Source organism: Ovis aries, chromosome 24 (assembly GCF_016772045.2).
Source record: "Ovis aries strain OAR_USU_Benz2616 breed Rambouillet chromosome 24, ARS-UI_Ramb_v3.0, whole genome shotgun sequence".
Taxonomy (NCBI): domain Eukaryota; kingdom Metazoa; phylum Chordata; class Mammalia; order Artiodactyla; family Bovidae; genus Ovis; species Ovis aries.
Window position 1 is genome coordinate 4,713,326 of NC_056077.1, and position 19,702 is coordinate 4,733,027.

Sequence of the window (19,702 nt, forward strand, 5' to 3'; positions counted from 1 at the left end):
GTGCCTGGCTTCTAACCAGTGGACATGGAAAAGTTGAAGGGATTTTGCAGAGAAACTAAGGGCCCTAACCAGTTGACTCTGAGTTAATCCAGAGGTGATTATCCTTGCTGGGCCTGACCTCAGCAGGTGCGCTCTTAGCAGAGAGTCCGGAGGCGATCTTCTCCTACTGGCCTTGAAGGAACAAGCTGCCTGGGTTCTGCAGCTGCGGGGAAGGAAGTCTCTTAACAATTGCCTAACCTTGGGAGAGGACCCCGAGCCTCAGATGAGACCACCCCAGCCAGCACCTTGACTGCAGCCTTGTGAGACCCTGAGCAGAGGACTAAAGTCAACCGTGCTCAGAGTCCTGACCACGGGACCTGAGAGAAAATAAATGGGTGTTGTCCAAGGCGATGGCACCCCACTCTCGCACTCTTGCCTGGAAAATCCCACGGACGGAGGAGCCTGGGGGGCTGCAGTCCATGGGGTCGCTAAGAGTCAGACACGACTGAGTGACTTCACTTTCCCTTTTCACTTTCATGCATTGGAGAAGGAAATGGCAACCCACTCCAGTGTTCTTGCCTGGAGAATCCCAGGGACTGGGGAGCCTGGTGGACTGCTGTCTATGGGGTCTCACAGAGTTGGATACTACTGAAGCAACTTAGCAGCAGTAGCAGCAGCAGTCCTGTGTGGCTGTTATGCAGCCATAGAAAACCAATGTGGCGTTCCATTTAAAGGAATGGTTAGGTGCTGTGGCCAAGACCACTGGGTGTGTGTGTGTGTGTGTGTGTGTGTGTGTGTGTATTCAAGGAGGTGGGGGTTGATGAAAGGAGCAGGGTGGATCCAGGTGGAAAGAATAAAGCTACCTTGGAGGAAGTAACAGCCCTTCCAATGAGAGAGGGAAGCAGCTCGATCAACATGCAGCCCTGCCCAGCGCCTGGCCCCGCGGGACTAGAGGAAGAATGTTACCCAGGTCTTAGGAGCCTCCATCCTGCCTGGAAGTCCCACTTGCAGGCGGTGCGGGGGGGAAATACTTGGAGGAAAAACACACACTTTGTAAGGATGCAAAGATCTTCTGACGTGGAGTGATAATGAGGTGGGATATTTTAAATTAACAGCCAGCTTTGTTTTTAAAATCCTCTCTCTGGGGGCTTGCCTGGTGGTCCAGTGGCTAAGGCTCCATGCACCCAGCTCAGGGGGCCTGAGTTCAATCCCTGGTTAGGGAACTAGGTCCCACATGCCGCGTCCAAGAGTTCGCATGCTGCCGCAAACGATCCTGCAATGCCACAGTGAGTTTCAAAGATCCCACATGCTGCAACTGAGACCCGACGCAGTCAAATAAATATTAAAAAAAAAACAAAAAAAAAAAAACCAGACTTCTCTCCTTTAGTCTTCCCTTCATTCAAGCAGTCAGGATTTCTGTTTTCATGTCCCGAGGAAAGGATCCCATGGGAGAAACTGGAGAAATCAGAGATTCCTTTTGGCTTTGGGGTTTCATATAAGCCTCTTATGGGAGCCACGGAGCAGTTGGGGTGTAGAGAAAGGTTTGAGGGGGACACACGGGAGTAAGAACAAATCTCTCCTGTCTGATTCCCTGAGAAAGGAAGCCCAGAGGCAGAAGGATCGCCAAGGAGGGGGCTCCTTGTCCTTGACTCTGGTGGAGTTCCAGCGAGAAGGAAGCGAAACCTCCCAAAAGATGTGTGGAGTTTGGGAACAGAGTGGGCGGGAGCCTGGGACTGTGTGCGTCAAGCCCTGCAAAGAGGGCAAGACTCTGGAGACACGTTAGTGGGAAGCTGACCATCGTCTACCCTGCTCGGCTCCACAGGGATGCTCCAACAGTATTCGTCAGTTGACAGGATGAATACAGTCCTAACAAACTCTCCAGGAAGACTTTCTCCACCAGCATCAGGACAACTGATGAGGGATCCTAGGTCTGGGATGAGGGCCCAGATACCACACACCTGACAGCTCCAGGCACAAGGAGGCCCTGCTGCTCAGAGTTCTGACCTCACCAGACAAGTCAGCTACGTCTCACAGCTGGGCCACGGCCTCTCCCTGCCGCACTCCTTGCCTGGGACCGCCTGGTCTCTAATCTCTTGGCCTCTGTCTGGGAAGCTTGGAGGAGTGGCTGCTTGCCTTTCTGGGCTCCGTGGAGCCCACGTGGGAGCAGCCGCCGGTGCAGCTGAGCTGAGCAGCAGGACAGCGGCGTCGTCTCCCCACCCCTCTCCTGACTTAACTGGCCCTGAGGTGTTTGTAAGAACTCCAGTTAATTAGTCGTTGGGCCCAGAGAGCCCCTTTCATCATACTTTGTGTCAGGCCTATCCCCTGGAATCTGAAGAGGTCTTCGGGTGCTGGCAACACCAATTTTTATCCATTATTTTTTTCTATTACGGATGATCCTTTTCCACAGTGGAGTCAGACAGAGGTCGGCTTGAGCTCAGCTCACGAAGACAGATGCGGGTGCTTTTGCTGGGTCCAGGGTGGCCTCTGTGTCATTAATACGACATATTCAGGATGTCTCCCTGCTGCCCGGAAGCTCTGAGTATGTGCAACATTCAAAGGTGTTTGGGATGACTACCTCATGCGAAGAGTTGACTCATTGGAAAAGACTCTGATGCTGGGAGGGATTGGGGGCAGGAGGAGAAGGGGACGACAGAGGATGAGATGGCTGGATGGCATCACTGACTCGATGGGCATGAGTCTGAGTGAACTCCGGGAGTTCGTGATGGACAGGGAGGCCTGGCGTGCTGGGATTCATAGGGTCGCAAAGAGTCGGACACGACTGAGCGACTGAACTGACTGACTGACTGACTTAATTAGGAGGAAGAACACCAAACGGCTGTAGGCGTGCTAAAGGTAGGGAGAGAGGACCGGTGTCAGGGACCATCCAGGGCGGAGTTCAGGTCCTGCTTTGCCCCTCAGCAGAAGGTCTGCTGTGGGACCTCAGGAAAGATTTGTGCATTCATGGGCCTTGGATATCTCATCTGTTCTGACTTTTTATCACTGCTATGAGAATTGAAGGATATGGTGACTGTGGTACTTGCTGAGCATTTTTGTAAGCCAGGTTGTGGTTAAGTCACTTAAGACAGGGGTTTTCAGCTGAGGGCCAGTTTGTCCCCCAGTGGGTGTTGGGCAATGTCTGAGACATTCTTGGTTGTCGGGGAGGAAGAGACACTCCTGGCACCTAGATGATGCACACCAGGAGTCTGCCCAACATCCCACACTGCACAGAACCGTCCCCACTACAGAGGGCCGTCTGGTCCCAAATGCCAACAGTGCTGAGGCTGCAAAACCTGTTTTAAGGCAGTGACTTGTTCACCACCTCAAAAAGTGGCAGGTTGGTTATAAATAAGAAGGATAGAAAAACATGCTTTTTTCTATAAAGTGGTGAATTTATGTAATAGGCATTTTATAGACCTATAGTACTTTATAGGCAATACATACACATGGTCCAAGATCCAAAAGGTACGCTGAATGTACAATCCAAAGTCTCCCTTCCACTCTGTCCCCTTCCTGGAGGAATCAGTGTTACCAATTCCTTGTTTATTTCTTTAGAGGTTCTCTGTGCATCTATTAGCAAAAATATGCATGTATACACACACATATGCATGCTACACGTATTCTTTGCATCTTGCTTTTGTCACTTAATCCATCTTGGAGATAACTTCCTACCAGACACAAAAAGCTTCCTCAGTTTTTCTTAGTTAAAAAAAAAAAGAATATTTTTGGCTATGCTGTGCAGCCTGTGGGATACTTAGTTCCCTGACCAGGGATTGAACCTGTGCCCCTTGCAGTGGAAGTACAGAGTCCCAGCCACTGGATTGCCGGGGAAATCCCTCTCAGTTTTTCTTTTAAAGGTGACAGAGTATGTCATTCTATGCATGTCCATTATTTTATTTAGCCACTCCCCTCTGGATGGATAGGTTGTTTCTATTTTCTTTCACTGTTGCAAACTAATGTAATGAATGACTTTGTATGTGCGTCATTTTCCACCAAGCAAATTAGTAATGGTAGGATAGAGTCCTACAAGTAGAATTGCCAAATAAGAAAGTTTGTGTGTTTGTAATGTATATGATGTTGCAAATTACGCTCCACTGAAGCTGTAAGTTTTCCATTTCCTGCTGGCAGTAGTGTTGGCATGATTTTATAATTTAAAAAAATTTGCTCTCACCGTGTGTATCATCTCATCAAAAGCCTTCTGGGGGTCAGTAAAAGGTGAGCATGCCTTACAATATTTTGTGCCCCTTGTATTCTCAGCGCTCAAGGACCCAGAATCTGCCCATGGGAGATCTTTAAGCGTTATGAAGTTAATGCCGCTGGGGAGTAGAGAAAAGTGCTCTTTCGTTCCTGCTTCCTGGTACTAATGGTTCCCGAATGACTTGCGTCTGGAAGAGTTTACATGTAGGAAAATCCCTCTCAGCAAATCTCCCTCTGAGTGGCTGCTTAGCTTTATTTTTCGAGTTTCTGATTCAAGGGTCCCTTTGAGAGTTGGGTGGAAATCCCAGCAAAAAGGCACCAGCAGTTTGCCCATTATGTCAGAGGTTCCCAGAGCTGCCCTTGGACCCTAGCAAGTGGTTCTCTGGGTGTGTGTGTGTGGGTGAGGTTCACATTACTAGCGCCCCTCCCTGCCCTGCGAGAGGGGTCTGCCGATTCCCAGTTCAGAATGAGCAGAACCAGCTCCGTGTGTCCAGGGCCACCCTGGTTCCTAGTCTGGCTTCTTCCTCCCCACTTTCTGACCATGTGGCTGGTCAGTTACTCAGCCTTGTGGAGTTGTTTTCTCACCTGTGGATGAGAAAACTTGCTTTGCAGTGTTGTCCTGAAGATACCCAAGGCAAAGCCTGTGGCACAGAGCCTGACATCAGGCTCACATTTGAAATGGAAGCTACTGTTAGTCTAATTACAGGCGAGCCCTTCGCATCCTGACTGCCTCCTCCCCTGCCTCTTTAGACTGGAATCTCTTTTCTTAGTGGCAACTGGCATTCTGGATCCATCACGTTCCTTCTTGTCACAGAGACCTCGTACGTGCTGTTCCCTCTGCCTGGAACACTTTTCCTGCCTCTGGACTCCCGAGGTCTCTTTCTTTTTATTTCTTCATGTTTGGTTGTGGTGAGTCTTCACTGCTACGCAGGCTGCTCATTGTGGTGGCTTTCCTTGCTGTGGCGCACGGGCTCTGGAGCGCACGGGCTTTAGTAGCTGCAGCATGTGGGCGCAGGAGTTGCAGCCCCTGACTCTGGAGCACAGGCTCAGTAGTTGTGGTGCAGGGGCTTAGCTGCTCTGCGGCCTGGGGGATCTTCCTGGACCCAGGATTGAACCCGTGTCTCCTGCATTGGCTGGCAGACTTTTTACCACTGAGCCACCAGGGAAGGACATGGGATCTCTGATCTTCCTTGCAGCATGGGGATCTTTAATTGCGGCATACAAGCTCTCAGTCGCAGCATGTGGATCTAATTCCCTGACGAGGGATGAAGCCAGGCCTTTTGCTTTGGGAGCACTGAGTCTCAGCCACCAGACGGCCAAAAAGTCCCCCAACATCTCCTTCACGGGCAGCTCACCTTCCTCCAGGAGCCCTTTCCTGTCTCTCTGATGTCAAGTCCCTCTGCCCTTGCTGCCTTCTTCCGTCTTGGTGTCTCTCTGGCTTGTAATGACATCTATGTCTGTGTTTACTGTTCTGATGTCTGTCTCTCCCAGTGACCCGCATGCCCCAGGTGAGCTGGAGGGGCCAGCTTGGGCAAGACCCCGAGGCAGGTGGGGGCTGGTTGGAGGCACATGCAGGGGGCCTTCGTGACCTGGAGGGAAGCTTGTGAGAGGAAGAGAGATGAGAGAGGCTCGGAGCGAGCAGGTCAGGGGCCAGGCCGTGGGGACCTTCTGGGTCATTGAAAGACAAGATTTAACTTCTCTTCAAAGATCGTACATGTCCCTCCAGTGTACCAGCATTAAGCAGTACCTGATCTAACTGATTACTTTAGGCTTTAATATTTTATTATTCTCAATAAAACTCTTTTAATGATTTACTGTATACAAGATCCCCGGCCATGATATGAAAGGCAGGATGGAGGGTAGGGTGGGCCTAGGGCATCGGGGAGATGCCTTTGGAGTCTGCAGCTGCGGTCCCCATCCTGTCTGCAGGCCACGGGTTCTAGAAACAACCCTGTGTATCCCCAGGCATGCTAAGCTAGCACTTCCTCCAGGGTAGTGATCCCAGGTCGCATGGGCTGCCTCAGTCTCCCCAGAGGTGCCAGAGAAGCTGCTCTCTGTTTCAGGGAACGGCGGACGCCAGGCTTCTGCTGGCACAGTGGCCTGGCTGCGGGGCAGAGCTTACCCGAGATGGTGGTGAAGTGGGACGGGGAGGTCATGGTCACGAAGGGCGGCGTGAGGTACTTGGCCTTGACCCCCTCCTGGGCCAGGCGGTCCATGTTGGGGGTGTCCACGTCCTGGTCATAGTCCCAGCGGAAGCCGTCAAAGGAGATGAGCAGCAGCTTGTGGAAGCTCTTCGTCCTGGGGACGGGGTGGCCGCTGGCCCAGCCCAGCAGGACGGGCAGCAGCAGCAGCAGAAGCAGCGCGAGGGCCTGGGGCCCTGTCATGTCCCAGTGCCTCCCACGCTCTCACCGCCGGGGTCACAGCCTGCTCCCGTTTTCTGCCTTGTTTTATCTGCGGTTGAGCAAAGTCCACATTGATAATTCTGTCCCAGCTCTATTGTGGATCAGAACACCCGGAACCCAATGAGATGGCGCAGGTCTGACATGACGGAAGAGCTCTGGAGGCGGGTGGTGGTGGGGGTTGCACACCTGATATGCTTAATGCCCCGGCCCCGCGCGCTGGAATGGTGACAACGCTCAGGAGGACGTGCATCTTACCGTGATGGGAAGAGGCCAGCCACGCGAGATGGCTTGGGCGCGTACAGATCCCACTGTTGTGAACATTTGGAGAACAAATTAGGTTGGTGCTTTCCTTTACTCGATACAGCCTGTTTTTATAGGGAGAACAAATGACTGTTCCTTATGAAAACAGCCGCTGCGGATCGCATGCCCACGAGGTCTGGGAACTGTACGTACATCATCTATTCTATCCCATTTAATATTTGTTTTTTGAAATTCTAGAAAGGTTATTAAGTTGAACATTACCCATAAGAATTTAAAAAAAAATCACTGTGGTCCGATACACAAAAGATAAAGGTTACCATTCTAACCACTTGAAAGTGGACAGTCTCAGCGACATTCACAGGGCTGACCTTTAGGCCATTCGCATTCACCACTCTCTAGTTTCAGGCTGTTTTCATCCATGCATGTTAGCGGTCTCTTATTCTTCCCTTCCCCCAGACCCCAGCAACCACTAATCTGCTTTTTGTCTGTCTGCATTTGCTTATTCTGGACGCTTCAAGTAAGTGGAGTCATACAGCACCTGAGCTTCTGTGTCTGGCTTCTTTTGCCGAGCACCGCGTCTTCAAGGTTCTTTCGTGGCGCACTGGCATGCATCAGTACTTCACTCCATTTATGGCCGAATAATATTCCATTGTGTGGATGTTCCACATTTTATACATCCGTTCACCAGCTGATGGGCACTTGGCTTCCACGTTTTGGCTGTTGTGAATAGTGCTGCTGTGAACATTTGCATATGAGCTTTTGTTTGAATACTCCCCACTTTCCATTTAATTTGTACAACATATCTATGAGGCAGTTTTTACTTTGTAGCTGAATAAGCAGCTCAGAGAGGCTATAGAACCTCTCCAAGGCCACCCAGCGGAAGTGAGGCTGTGACTGTCCTTTTAATACTTGGCTACATGTTTGGTGCACACAGGGATATAAAATTCCCCAAGGGAACAAATGGCTGTGAACAGGCTTAAGCATCTATCCCTCCACCCCACATTTACTGAGCACGTTCCATGTGCCATGGGCTTCCGCAGTGACTCAGTGACAAGGAATCTGCCTGCCAGTGCAGGAGGTACAGAAGACGTGGGCTCAATCCCTGGGTCAGGAAGATCCCCTGGAGGAGGAAATGGCAACCCACTCCAGTATTCTAGTCTGGAAAAATCCCATGGACAGAGAAGCCTGGCGGGTTACAGTCCATAGGGTCGCGAAGCGTCGGACATGACTTAGTGACTGAGAACGCACGTGATATATGCTAGGTGACAGATACACACAAGCTTAGATGCAGAGTTTGCCTGTGTGGCTCAGAGTCCAGGGAACAGGCAGACACATAAAGGGGAATCCTGCCACAGGTGCTCATTGGGGCTGGGAGCACAGGGAGAGGGTCCTCACCTGGGGAAGCCAGACAGAGAAGGGCTCCCTGGAGGAGGTGGCGCTAGATTTGGGTTTCGCAGGCTGGGAGGAATTAGCCTGTTGGTAACATCTAACTTCGGGTGCTCATCTGGATGTGACAACCGTCTCCTAACAGAGCTGCCTGTAGCCACCTTCTACAAGTACATGGATGACATTTACCTTTTCTGCTTTGAAGGATCTGTGAGCTGTATAAAGCTGTCACCAGTGGACTTTCCAGTGACAGGAGGTGACAGTCTGCCCAGGTTTTCGGGTGAAGTTTTCAGAAGGTTTTTGTCTTGATGTGGGTGGACTGCAGGCAGGATATCAGACCCAGATGAGGTGACCCATTTCCCTCTTCCTGAAACTGCCTGAGAATTTTGATCCAGGCATTTGCTTAGGTTGAGTTTTTGGGGTGAGGAGGTGGAGCATCAGGAGAGCTCCACTCTGTATTTGCGTAACTTGGCCTCTCTTATTAATTAGCATGGTGTTTTGCTCTAGGATGGAATTTTATAGAATTTTGTGATGAGTGTGCAGTGAAGCAGCTGAGAGTGTTTTGCAGCCTGCGGGCTGGGCTCACAGCTCTGCTCTGGGCTTACGTTTTACACCTGGGGAAAATATTATCACCTCTCTGTGCCTCTCTTCCCTTCTCCGTACAAAAGGAATAATGATATATTTCCTGAAGTCATGAGCTGCCAGCGAAATGATGTATGTTGACATGATTGCTTACTGCTCATGGGATCTCCACCTGCCCCCACCCGCACCCCCGCCACTCCCCATCCCCCTTGTAATCATGGCCCTTGTGTTTCACGTGGAAGCCACGTGTATGGCTTCCAGCCTGAAGCTCTCAAGGACTGGTGCATAACTGCCTCACCCTGTCAGTTGCTGCCACAGGAACTGTGGAAGCCTTGGGTTGAGATGCCAGAATTTCCATCATGCTGGGTTTCTGAGTGATCAAACAGATCATAGTTCCAAGCTAACCCATGGTGGAAGTGCAATGTGAGAGGTCAGCCTCTGTTGCCAAGCCACTGAGATTTTGGGATAATTTGTTACTGTGATATAACAGTCTATCCTGTTAATGCAGCAGGTAAAGCACTTACATTGGTCCTTAGTACTGGTTAAGTACTGGTTAAATGTTGTTTACTTTTTATACAATAATGAATTGCCACTGATAGCTTCCATATCTGATCTAATGATGCCAATGATGCTATTTTGTGCTTGGACAAATTGGACTTGGCACTCCTTCCAGCACATGGAAAGGACAGATGACTGAGGGCCAATAAAGCATCATTATCTTTAGTTTGTGTCCCTGGATATCCTTGGTGGCAAAGAACAACGTATGCTGCTCTGGGAAAGCCAGGCCTGGAGGAGAGCTGCTGTTGATGCTGGGAATCAGGACTGTCCCAGGCCAGGCGTTCTTTGGTTCAAAGAGAATCTTGAGTCCTTGGTGTGTAGATTCTTGGAGGGAATGTGAAATATTTGTACTGAGTAGTTTGGCCCTTTGAGAATTGTTTGTTAATCATTTGGGCCCTTTTAGGAACAATCCATATACATCTTAACATTCTGGAAATACAGAAAACACATACAAAACAGCCAGCAGTCATGCAACAACCCACCATGTCTCCTGAGTCTTCCCCAAAGTGCAGCCTTTGGTGCAATCAGCAGAGACTGGTGGAGGACGCTGGCTAGAGAGAATTCTAATGGCGGCCACTGTGATGCTTGTTGTCACAGCGCTGATATCTTGCTTTCTTTTTGTTGAACTCTAGTTTGGAAGGTGTAAGTCCATCATCTGTTTTAGCAAATGTCTATTGAGCAGTTTGGATGTGGTGGAGGATGAGATATGGAGGAGAGGGCAAATCTCGTCCTGGCCACTATGTTTTCAAGCTGTTCTAGCACTCAGCTGCGGGTCATGCAGGCTTGAGGGCCCTCCAGTTCTGGAAACACCTCCCGCCCGTGCCATCTTGGACTAGATTTTTTTTGCTGGCCCAGTAGAGCTATCTTTGACCCTCACCTTCTTTTGCGTGACATTTGTATCAGTCACTGGGAATTTGTACAGAAGTGCAGTGCATTTTTTGAAACTTTGGTTGAAACCCCATTAAACTTTGTTAAGAAAAAAACATATTTATGACATAGTCACTGGAATGGAGATGAGGAAATTTCCAAACACATTTTAGGAATCATCCAGCAGAAGGTAATGGTCAGAACTCTTGGTTGCAAATGACAAAAACCTACCTCTTACTAGGGTAGGTAAGAAAAGGGACCATGCTTTAGTCTCGTTTTCCCTCAAAGCAGATCCTGAAACAAGGATGGGAGTGCAAGTGGCTTATTTGGGCCCATCCCCAGGGAGCACCCACGGGGGAGTGGGGAAGTGACTCGAGGCAGGGAAGAAGGCCGTTGTGGGGAGTTTCAGCCTGGGGTGTATGTAGGTCTAGAGCAGTTGATGCCCATGGGCTGCAGACATGGCATCTGCATGCGGCCTTTCTGGCTGTAATTTCCCAGGTCGCGAAAGTCACTCTGCAGAAAGGCAGGGTCGCAGCTTGGCTCCAGGGACTCACACCCCAGATCTCTCGCCTCATCTCTGTGTCTGACTTTGTCTGCATATCACCTCAGTTTCCTCTTGCTTGGGACTGGCTTTCTCCAAAAGTGAGGAGTGTGGCCACAGAAGTTCCTCTTTGTCTCACTCCATAGTTCACGTCATCACAGAGGATGACTGTATTTTCCCAGTTCTAGCTAGGAAAAAGAAACCTGAGGGAAGAACTCTGATTGGCCTGTTTGAGTCAGATTGCCATCCCTGGACCAATCAACTGCATGGGGGCTGGGAAGTGAGGGGGTGGGGGAGGGTGGAGTCAAGTAAGGACATGGAACATGTGTGCTAAGTTGCTTCAGTCCTGGCCAGCTCTTTGTGAACCCCACCAGAGCCATGTGACTATGGTAGGAAGAGATGAAAATCTCAATAGAAGGGAGGGTGGTAGGCTGAAGTAAAAAAAAAAGAGAGAGAGAGATATCTGTGATGAAAGGAAAGGATTAGGAGATGTATCCTGTTAAACCTGTTGATGATTGGGGGCTTTGAACATTTCTTTGGATATAAAACCACACTGTGGTTCGCTCAGCTTGATTTAGCAGCAGGGAAAAACCTAGCACAGGCTGAACTGTTTACTATGGGCAGGCTGTTGCTGCAGATTCAAATACTTACCAACTGATCCAGAGATCAATTACTATGCTTCTCAAGGGATGTAAACTCTGATGGGGTCTGCTTACGATGGGGCTGAAGTCAAGCAAGAGGAGAGCTGGCATGCAGGACACTCTCATCTCTTTCTTCCATTGAGTACTGTCCAGCTCAGGGTCTGGCTGGCAACAGATGTATCTGGAGGGATGGTTGCACATAAAGGAGTGTGTGGGTGTGTTAGGTATTTTCCAAAGGTGAGTGCAAAACCGCAGAAATGCCTTTTTGTACTCTGATTGTAAATTCTTCATTAAGAGGTGGAGTTTATTTCCCTCTTCTTGAACCTGCACTGGCGATGACTTGCTTTGACCAACAGAACGCAGGTGAACTGATGGTGTCTGGCGTTTGGTCCTGCGTCTTGAGAACCCTTCAAGCTTCCCTTCATTTTGCTCTCGCGGCAGGCAGCACCAAGTGAGCCCTGACTCTCCTGCTCAAGGAGCCAGGTGGAGATGGGCTCTGGAGGATGAGAGGGCACATGAAGAAAAACCAAGTTCCTGGCCACTAGCAGCACCATCTGTCAATCACATCTGTGAGGCCATTATTGACCTTCCAGCCCAGCTGGACCTCCAGTACAAGTGAGCCCCGATAAAGCCAGCAGAGGAAATGCCCAGCCAACTCACAGAATCACAAGAGATAGTAAATGGTGTGGTTCAAAGTTACTAAGTTTTGGGTGCTATAGAAATAGCCCACGAGGGTATGAACTTGTCGGGTACACAGATCCCATCTGATGAAGATCTATGAGTTCCTAGGATCCAACTCAGAGCCAACTTATGTCCTCAATGTCCTTTTTGTTTGAAACTTTTATGAACATTTTCTTTGAAGACAACATTTTTAGAGCAGTTTTAGGCTCCCAGCAAAGTTAGGAGGAAGGGTCAGAGGTTTCCCACATGCTCGCTGCTGCACGAATGCACCGCCTCCCCCACGCCCAACATCCCCACCGAGTGGTGCGTTTGTTCCACTTGATGGACCTGCACCGGCACATCGTAGTCCCCCAGAGTCTATAGTTTTACAGTTCCCTCTAAGTGTTGTCCATTGTATGGGTTTGGGGTGAATTCCTGTGAAATTTTCACAGGTTTGGACTATCCTCAGGGAAATTCCAAAGCTCAGGAATTATTTTGCTTTCTGGAATCTTTCACATGTTGTTGAGCCCTGGAAATTCCAAAGAAGGATCTGAAATGAAAGAAAAGTTAAAAAAAAAAAAAAAAAAGGTATTCCTGTGGTTTCACTTCGGCAAGGTTCATGTTGAGTGTTTTGCAAAGTGCTAGTGTTAAGCCAGATCATGTTTTCAAAGACTCCTTCAGCCTCAGGATTGGCAGGATTTGAATGGCCTCCCAGCCTCTGTGACTTACCTGCAAGGGTTGGTTCAGCGGGAAGGGACCCAGGTCTCTTTGGGTTAATATGCTGTTTCCTTAAGACAAATGCCACATTTCATCCACTCCTGGAAATCTTCACAAATACAACCCCAGAAGCATTGAAAAAATATTAATATTCCTTTAACGGAAGATTTTGGGAGAACATAGAAAAGATTGTCATTAAAAAAAAAAATCAGGTAATTGATTTGGCTGTGCCAGGTCTTGGCTGCAGCACATGGGATCTTTCCTGCACCATGCAGGATCTTTTGTTGGACCATGTGGGAGCCATAGTTGTGCCTTGTGGACTCTAGAGCATGCAGGTTTAAGGCTTGTGAGATCTTAGTTCCTGGACTAGGGATCAAACCCTCATCCCCTGCATTGCAAGGTGGGTTCTTAACCACTGGACCACCAGGGAAGTCCCAAAGAGATTATGTCTTACATCGCACGGTTAAGCCTCTTTCGTAAAGTTCCTCACTCTGTGGCTGCCTCACTCTCCCTGCTCCCCATAATTTCCCCCTTCTGCTGTCTGTAGCCACAGCCCTTTCTCCAACCTCACCCTGCCTTTCCAAACCTCTTCAGCTTGCGTGCTTCCTTTAGCAAAATCTCTAGCTAAACCTGCATGCCTCTGCGGGACCTTAGTCCACTTGACACACCCAGTGACATCATCTTCACTGCTCCAGGCAGCCCTTCGGGTGTGGAGTCCTGCCAGCTGGAGAGCTCATCCTTGTGAGCAAGGACAGGCTGAACTCTTGTCCTGTAGCTTCGAATCTGTTGCTCCTTGTTTGATATCTTTGTTGTTGCTGTTTTTCAGTCACTAAGTCACCCCAACTTTTTGCGACCGCATGGATTACAGCATACCAGGCTCCTCTGTCCTTCACTATCTCCTGGAGTTTGCCCAGACTCATGTCCGTTGAGTCGGTGATGCCCTCTCACATCTCATCACTGCTGCTCTTTCCTCCTTTTGTCCTCAGTCTTTCCCAGCATCAGGGTCTTTTCCAGTGAGTCAGTTCTTCGCATCAGGTGGCCAGAGTATTGGAGCTTCAGCTTCAGCATCAGTCCTTCCAATGAATATTCAGGGTTGATTTCCTTTAAGATTGACTGGTTTGATCTCCTTGCACTCCAAGGGACTCTCAAGAGCCCTGTCCATTACCACAATTCGAAAGCACCAATTCTTCGGCGCTCAGCTTTCTTTATGATATCTTGGGCCATGCTAAAGAAATCAAATTCCTCTTTCTTACAGTAGATATTTGGAATACAGCCATATTCTGTCTCTTCTCTCTTGCCTCCCTCCCTCCTTCCTTCCTTTTCTCATTCCGTTTTCTTTCCAGAGCAGGGGTCGGCAAACCTTTCCTGTGATGACCCAGATAGACCCTGCAGGCCTGACAATCTCTGTCACAACTACTCAGTTCTGCCGCCGCAGCGTGATAAGCAGCCATAGGCAATATGTAAACAAATGGACGTGGCTATTAAGTTCCAATAAAATTTTATTTGTAAAAAAAACAAAACAAAACGGTAGCTCGCAATTTTCCTGACTCCTCACCAGCATGTTCTGTCTAGACTTAATATCTCTAACTCTTTCGAGCTTCTTTGGTGTATCTTTGATTTTCTTCTCCATTGTGGCAATCATATTCTGAATGCCTGTTAGTTTGTCCACCCCTCCTAAGATGTGGCCCTGAGAACAAGGCACGTGCTCTATAGATGTGATGATGTAACACTGTTTCCTGCTGTGTTTTGAGCAGGAGAAAGAGAGCAGGAGCGACTGTCACCCTTGTAAGGGTGACACTCCAACCTTGTGAAAATTCGGTGAGACATCTCCGAGAAGGATGTAAACCTATTCACCCATGGGCTGAAAGAAACCAGGGGCATGGCCTGTCGAGCATGAACTTAATGTCTGATGTACAGAGATCTCTGACTTGTCTGATTGAGATTGGAAACGGGGACGACTTGTCCACAGAAAACAGTTTCGATCCCCAGGTGAGGAACCAGCAGAGATAACTGTGAAAGCAGAACTTTCTGAGAACGAAGACGGAGGAAGGGGTGGTGCGAGAAGAGTGAAAAGGTCAATAATTAAGGCGATGACTGTGCTGGGAGAGTCGAATGAAGAAAATTAGACTGCCAGGCGTGAATAACGAGAAATCTGATGGAATTAGCGGTGCAGAACAGACGCTGAAGGCTTCTTTATTCCTCTCATACTCAAAAGTTTTTGCTTAGGTTGGATGGGGGAGGAGAAGGCAGATATGTTGAGAATCCTGTTTCACTAAGTGTGGAAGGGAGGTTTTGGGAAAGGTCTCAGAAGAAAGAGGGATACCCGGGGGCTCGTTGGAAGTCCGCAGAGGCTGAGCCACATCTTGGCATGTTGCAGGGTTGGGAGGGAGGGGGATGGCACCGGATCACGTCTTTGCTTGTCCAACATAATCACCTCTCACCTGTTGGCTATTCTCACAGCCTAGTCCAGACACTCTCTCCTTCTCCCTCTGGACTTGCTCCTAGGTGGGTCCATCCACCTCCATTGCTTAACCTGCCAATCCTTGGCCGATGACTCCTAAAGGTCCATCTCTAGCTCACACTTCTCCTTCAGTCACCAGCTTATGCATCCAATGTTTTTCTTGCCTTTTCCCTCCTTGTCAGTCATCGACATCTCACGCTTAACATGTCCAAAGTCACCAAAGCTAGACCCTCGCTCTTCCTCCCCTCGTGCCCTGGGCCCCAGCTGTGTCTCCCATTCCTTAAATAGCACATAGACTGTTCAAGGCAGTAACCCAGGCACTGTCCTCTTTCCCCCTCTCCCCACCATCCCCAAGTCCTGTGATTCTGAACTTGATCTCAACTTTTCCATTCTCTCCATCTTTGCTGCCACTGTCTTAGCCCAGGACATCATATATCAGCTGGGCTATGGCAGCAGCCTTGGAACCGGTCTTCCTGCCCCTGCTCTCAACCCTCAGCAATCCATTTTCCACTTGGAAGCTAACGGGATCTTAGGGTTCCTGCTTTGGCTTCCCACTGTGTGGAGAATAAAATCCAGACCTTGGGCCTCTTGCAGGCTCCTGCCCAGCTCCCCACTTCTCCCCGCCTCCTCTCCTTTTCCTATTCTTCTCAGTCACACTGACCTTTTGGTTCTTTGGACCCAACAAACTTTCCTACCCCAGGACCTGTTGTTTAAGCCTGGAATGATTTTCCTCTGCTCCTCCCTAAACTAGCCTCTGATCATCCTTTCAGTGTTAGGTTAAATATCTGCTCCAGGGGCTTCTCTGGCAATCCAGTGGTTAAGACTCCATGCTTCTAATGCAGGGTGCCCACGTTTGATTCCTGGTCAGGGAACTAGATCCTGCATGTCACAACTAAAGATCCCACACGTGGCAACGAAGATCCCATGTACTGCAACTAAAATCTGGCACAGCCAAATAAGTAAATACATGTTTAAAAAAATGTCCACTCCATAGAGAGGTCTTTCCTGACCCCCTTTATAAAGCGGACTCCTTATTATTCTCCACCTCAGCCTCTTGCTACTCTGCATGGTTTCATTTGTCTCCCCCAATAGCCCATAAGCTTCTCAAGGGTGAGGGCATGCCTACCCTGTTCAGCGTTTTAGCAAGAGCACCCAGCGCAGTGCTTGACACACGATAGTTGCCCAATAAAGAAATCTAGAGTGAAGGGGTAAAAAAAATAAATAAATAAAATGGAGAGCTGCTTCTCTGAACTATAGATAATGAGATTAAACACTTGGTGTTTTCCTTCGTCAGACATTATGTGCAATTGGGGATACAATAAATGATGATGATGACAACATCTGTGTCTTGCCTGATGTTCTTCGCCAATCGCTTAATTAGTCAGTTGTGCCTCTTTTGACAGTTCTGTTTCCAGTCTGATGATTTGTTGCTTTTATGTCTGTTGGCTCCGTTTGGGTTCATTAGCCTGACAAAGTAGCGGATTTTATTGGTATTTGCTCTGTTATTCACATTGTCATCAACTCGAAGATTGTCTTAGTCTTTGGCAAGAAGCCCTACTTAGGGCAGTGTATTAGGCAGGATGGTGTGGTTTGTGCTGCTGTAACAACAATCCCCAGAGCATAGTGGCTCAGTGTCCCAAGTTTTATTCTCGGTCATGGTACGTGTCTGGCGTATATCTAGGCATTTTAGGGGGTAATCCGTCCATTCTTAGACACTCAGGGCTGCAGGCTGATGGATGGTGCATCTGTGTGTGTCTCCTTGATCACTAGTGCAGGGGAATCACACAGTCTTCCGCTTGGAAACAACACACGTTACGTCTGCTCTTGTTTTATTGGAAAAAAAAAAAAATCACACGGTCACGCCCAACTTCCACGTGCCTGGAAGGAGAGCCAAAATATTTGTGAACAGCCTCATTGCTCTTCAGTTACACAGAACTCACTTACATATGGTTCCTTATTTGTGAGTCCCCTCAAGTTTTTCCCTTAACTTTTTATTTCATGTTGGAGTAGAGTCGCGACAGTTTCAGGTGCACAGCAGGGCGACCCAGTCATCCGCACACCTGTATCCATTCTCCCATCCAGGCTGTCACGTTAAGGCTGAGCAGAGTTACACGTTTGGAGCAAATTGTCATCCACTAGCCTTCAGAAGATATGTGTGTTTCCAAGCTATGATCAGGCGCCCACTTGGTTCAGAATGTCAGGCTTGAGAGGTTTGTGGGGGGACAGTTTGGTGTGATGGTTAAGGCGGGTTGGGTTCAGGTGCTATTTCCACGGCTTGTTGGTTGTGTGACCTCTGGCAAGTTCCTTTACCTTTTCAGGCATCATCAGTAATGTGGAGGTTAACAACAAGAACAGTAATAATACCATCTATCCCTGAGGGGATAGCCCAGTGACGGAGACAAATGGGCTCAAAGTACTATTGATTACTGTTGTTGTTGATCTGGGGGTTACTCAACTTTGTCAGAATTAAGAGTACGATACCTTGAAACTCTTGGTTGAGATTTCTCATTGAAGAAACAGGTTTCTGAAGAGCAAGGCTGAGGGGGAGGGGCAAAACTTAGTGGGTGTCTTAAACACTGTGGACTTTATTTGCTGGGCTTGGGGCTGAGTTCTAGCTCAGGTGTCAGATAGCAAGGCGGCCTTCAGTAAATTCCATCGCTTTCCTGGGCTTCAGACTTATCTGCAACAAACGGAGTTAAAAGCATCCATTTTTCAGAGCTGAGATAAAAAGAGGGAGTGGAAGTAACTTCCACCGATGGTCAAAAGGGTTAGTTTACTTCTGTATTAAATTTCTATTACTGGGCAACACATTAACACAAACTCGGCAGCTTAAAATAGCACCTATATATATATATATATTTTTTTACATTACTGTTTCCATGGGTCAAGAGCCTGGGCAGGACCTAACTGGGTCATACGGGCTATAGTCAGTGTGTAGCTGAGGCAGGGGTCTCATCTGAGGCCTGGGCTATTCCTCTAAGTGTTTTCAGTTTGTGCGCCAGATTCAGTTTCTTGTGGTTGTGGGTCTGAGGCCCTCAGCTCCTAGAAGCTGCCCCTCTCTCCACAGGCAGCTCGCAGCATCACTCTCTGCTTCTCCTTGAAGGCCAAGGGGGTGGATCTCTTTGAAACTTCACCTGCTCTAAAGGGCTTCCCTGATTAGGTCAGGCCCACCCATTCATGGTCTCTCTTTTAGCTCCAGGTCAACTGATCAGGGTCCTTAATTGCATCAGAAAATCCCTTCCCCTTTGCCATGTAACCTAATCGCAGAGTCTGACCACACTCAAGGAGAGATTATACAGGCTATGGACACCAGAGTGTGGGAATCTTGGGGCCGTCCTAGAATTCTGCCTACCACAGCTTCCTTCCTCCCAGATGAGCAGATGTGGGGGAGGGGAGAGGAGGGATTAAAACAGCTAAGTGCCTCCCAGAGTTCGAGGGAGCCCGGTGTCGGGCTAGGATGGAGGAGGCTGAGAGGCAAGTGTGAGAAACTTTATCTGAAGTGTGAGAACTTTGTCCGGCTTTGTTGGGGCTACAGTCTCCCATCCAGCCACGACCAAGGTAAGGCTTGGTTGTTTAGAGTCTTTTTTTCTCTCTTCCTCCTGAGGCAGCGTGTGCCGCCCCCCAGCCCTCCCCCTCCCTATCTAGGACCTCGCGGCCGTGAGTTGGAATCACGAGGTGCCATGATCAGAGAGGCAGTTGAGGAACAGCTGGGACCACAGGGATAGAGCAGCACCGTGTGCTTCTTCCCAGTTGCTCCACAGACTGCAGGCCGAGGGAAATAAGTCTTGGATGGGATAAAACCCAGAGAGAAGACGAATTTTAAGTGGTGATTTTTTTTTTTTTAAGTGGGGGAATCTACCAGATGTCAGAGGTTCTCTGAAACAACACAAATGCTGTCTCAGTTCTGCAGGAGGAGGCTCAGAGAAGCTGGTGTGAGGTGCCAAGAACCAAATTACCAGTCACCTGTGCAGAAAAGCAGTCTCTCTGTGCTTACAGGGCCGTGGGGCACACTTGATAACAAGCCATATAGAAGTCAAGGTCGGCTAGACACAAAAAGCCACTCACCCTGAGGTCTCTAGATCCTTCTCAGCGAAAGCTTGAGTGTAATGAGGTCGTTGCCAGGGAGCAAGCTGAGATGGTCATTCCGAGACCCCTTTGGGCCTGTGGCAGGTGCTCACAGCTCCGCTAATGGCACTGCAGGGGAGGAAACCCCTGGGGATGTCTGGATTGTCTCCAGAGCCCCCCCCCCCTCCCCTCTGCAAATGCAGCTCCTTCTGCTCTTTGAAATGTACTCAGTACCTGCCAATGTCTGTCCCACAGAAGGAACGGGAATCGCTCTCTTGTACATCACTGCCAGGCAGGATGGAGGCGGACCCTCCCTCTCTCAACGAAAAAGGTGGTATGACAGAGTAAGATGGAGCATCAGCTTAGATTATGAAGGATTCTTCAGATC

General features: G+C 49.0%; 1 protein-coding gene across 1 annotated transcript in view; it reads right to left on the reverse strand.

Moving 5' to 3' along the window:
- LOC101105047 (ectonucleotide pyrophosphatase/phosphodiesterase family member 7-like) overlaps positions 1-6,576 on the reverse strand; it is a 36,706-nt gene extending 30,130 nt beyond the window's left edge. Inside the window, exon 1 of the mRNA XM_015103812.3 lies at positions 6,296-6,576. Coding sequence (XP_014959298.3) covers positions 6,296-6,557 — 262 coding nt within the window. The 5' untranslated portion in view covers positions 6,558-6,576. The remainder of the gene's footprint in view (positions 1-6,295) is intronic.
- Between the last annotated feature and the right edge of the window lie 13,126 nt (positions 6,577-19,702).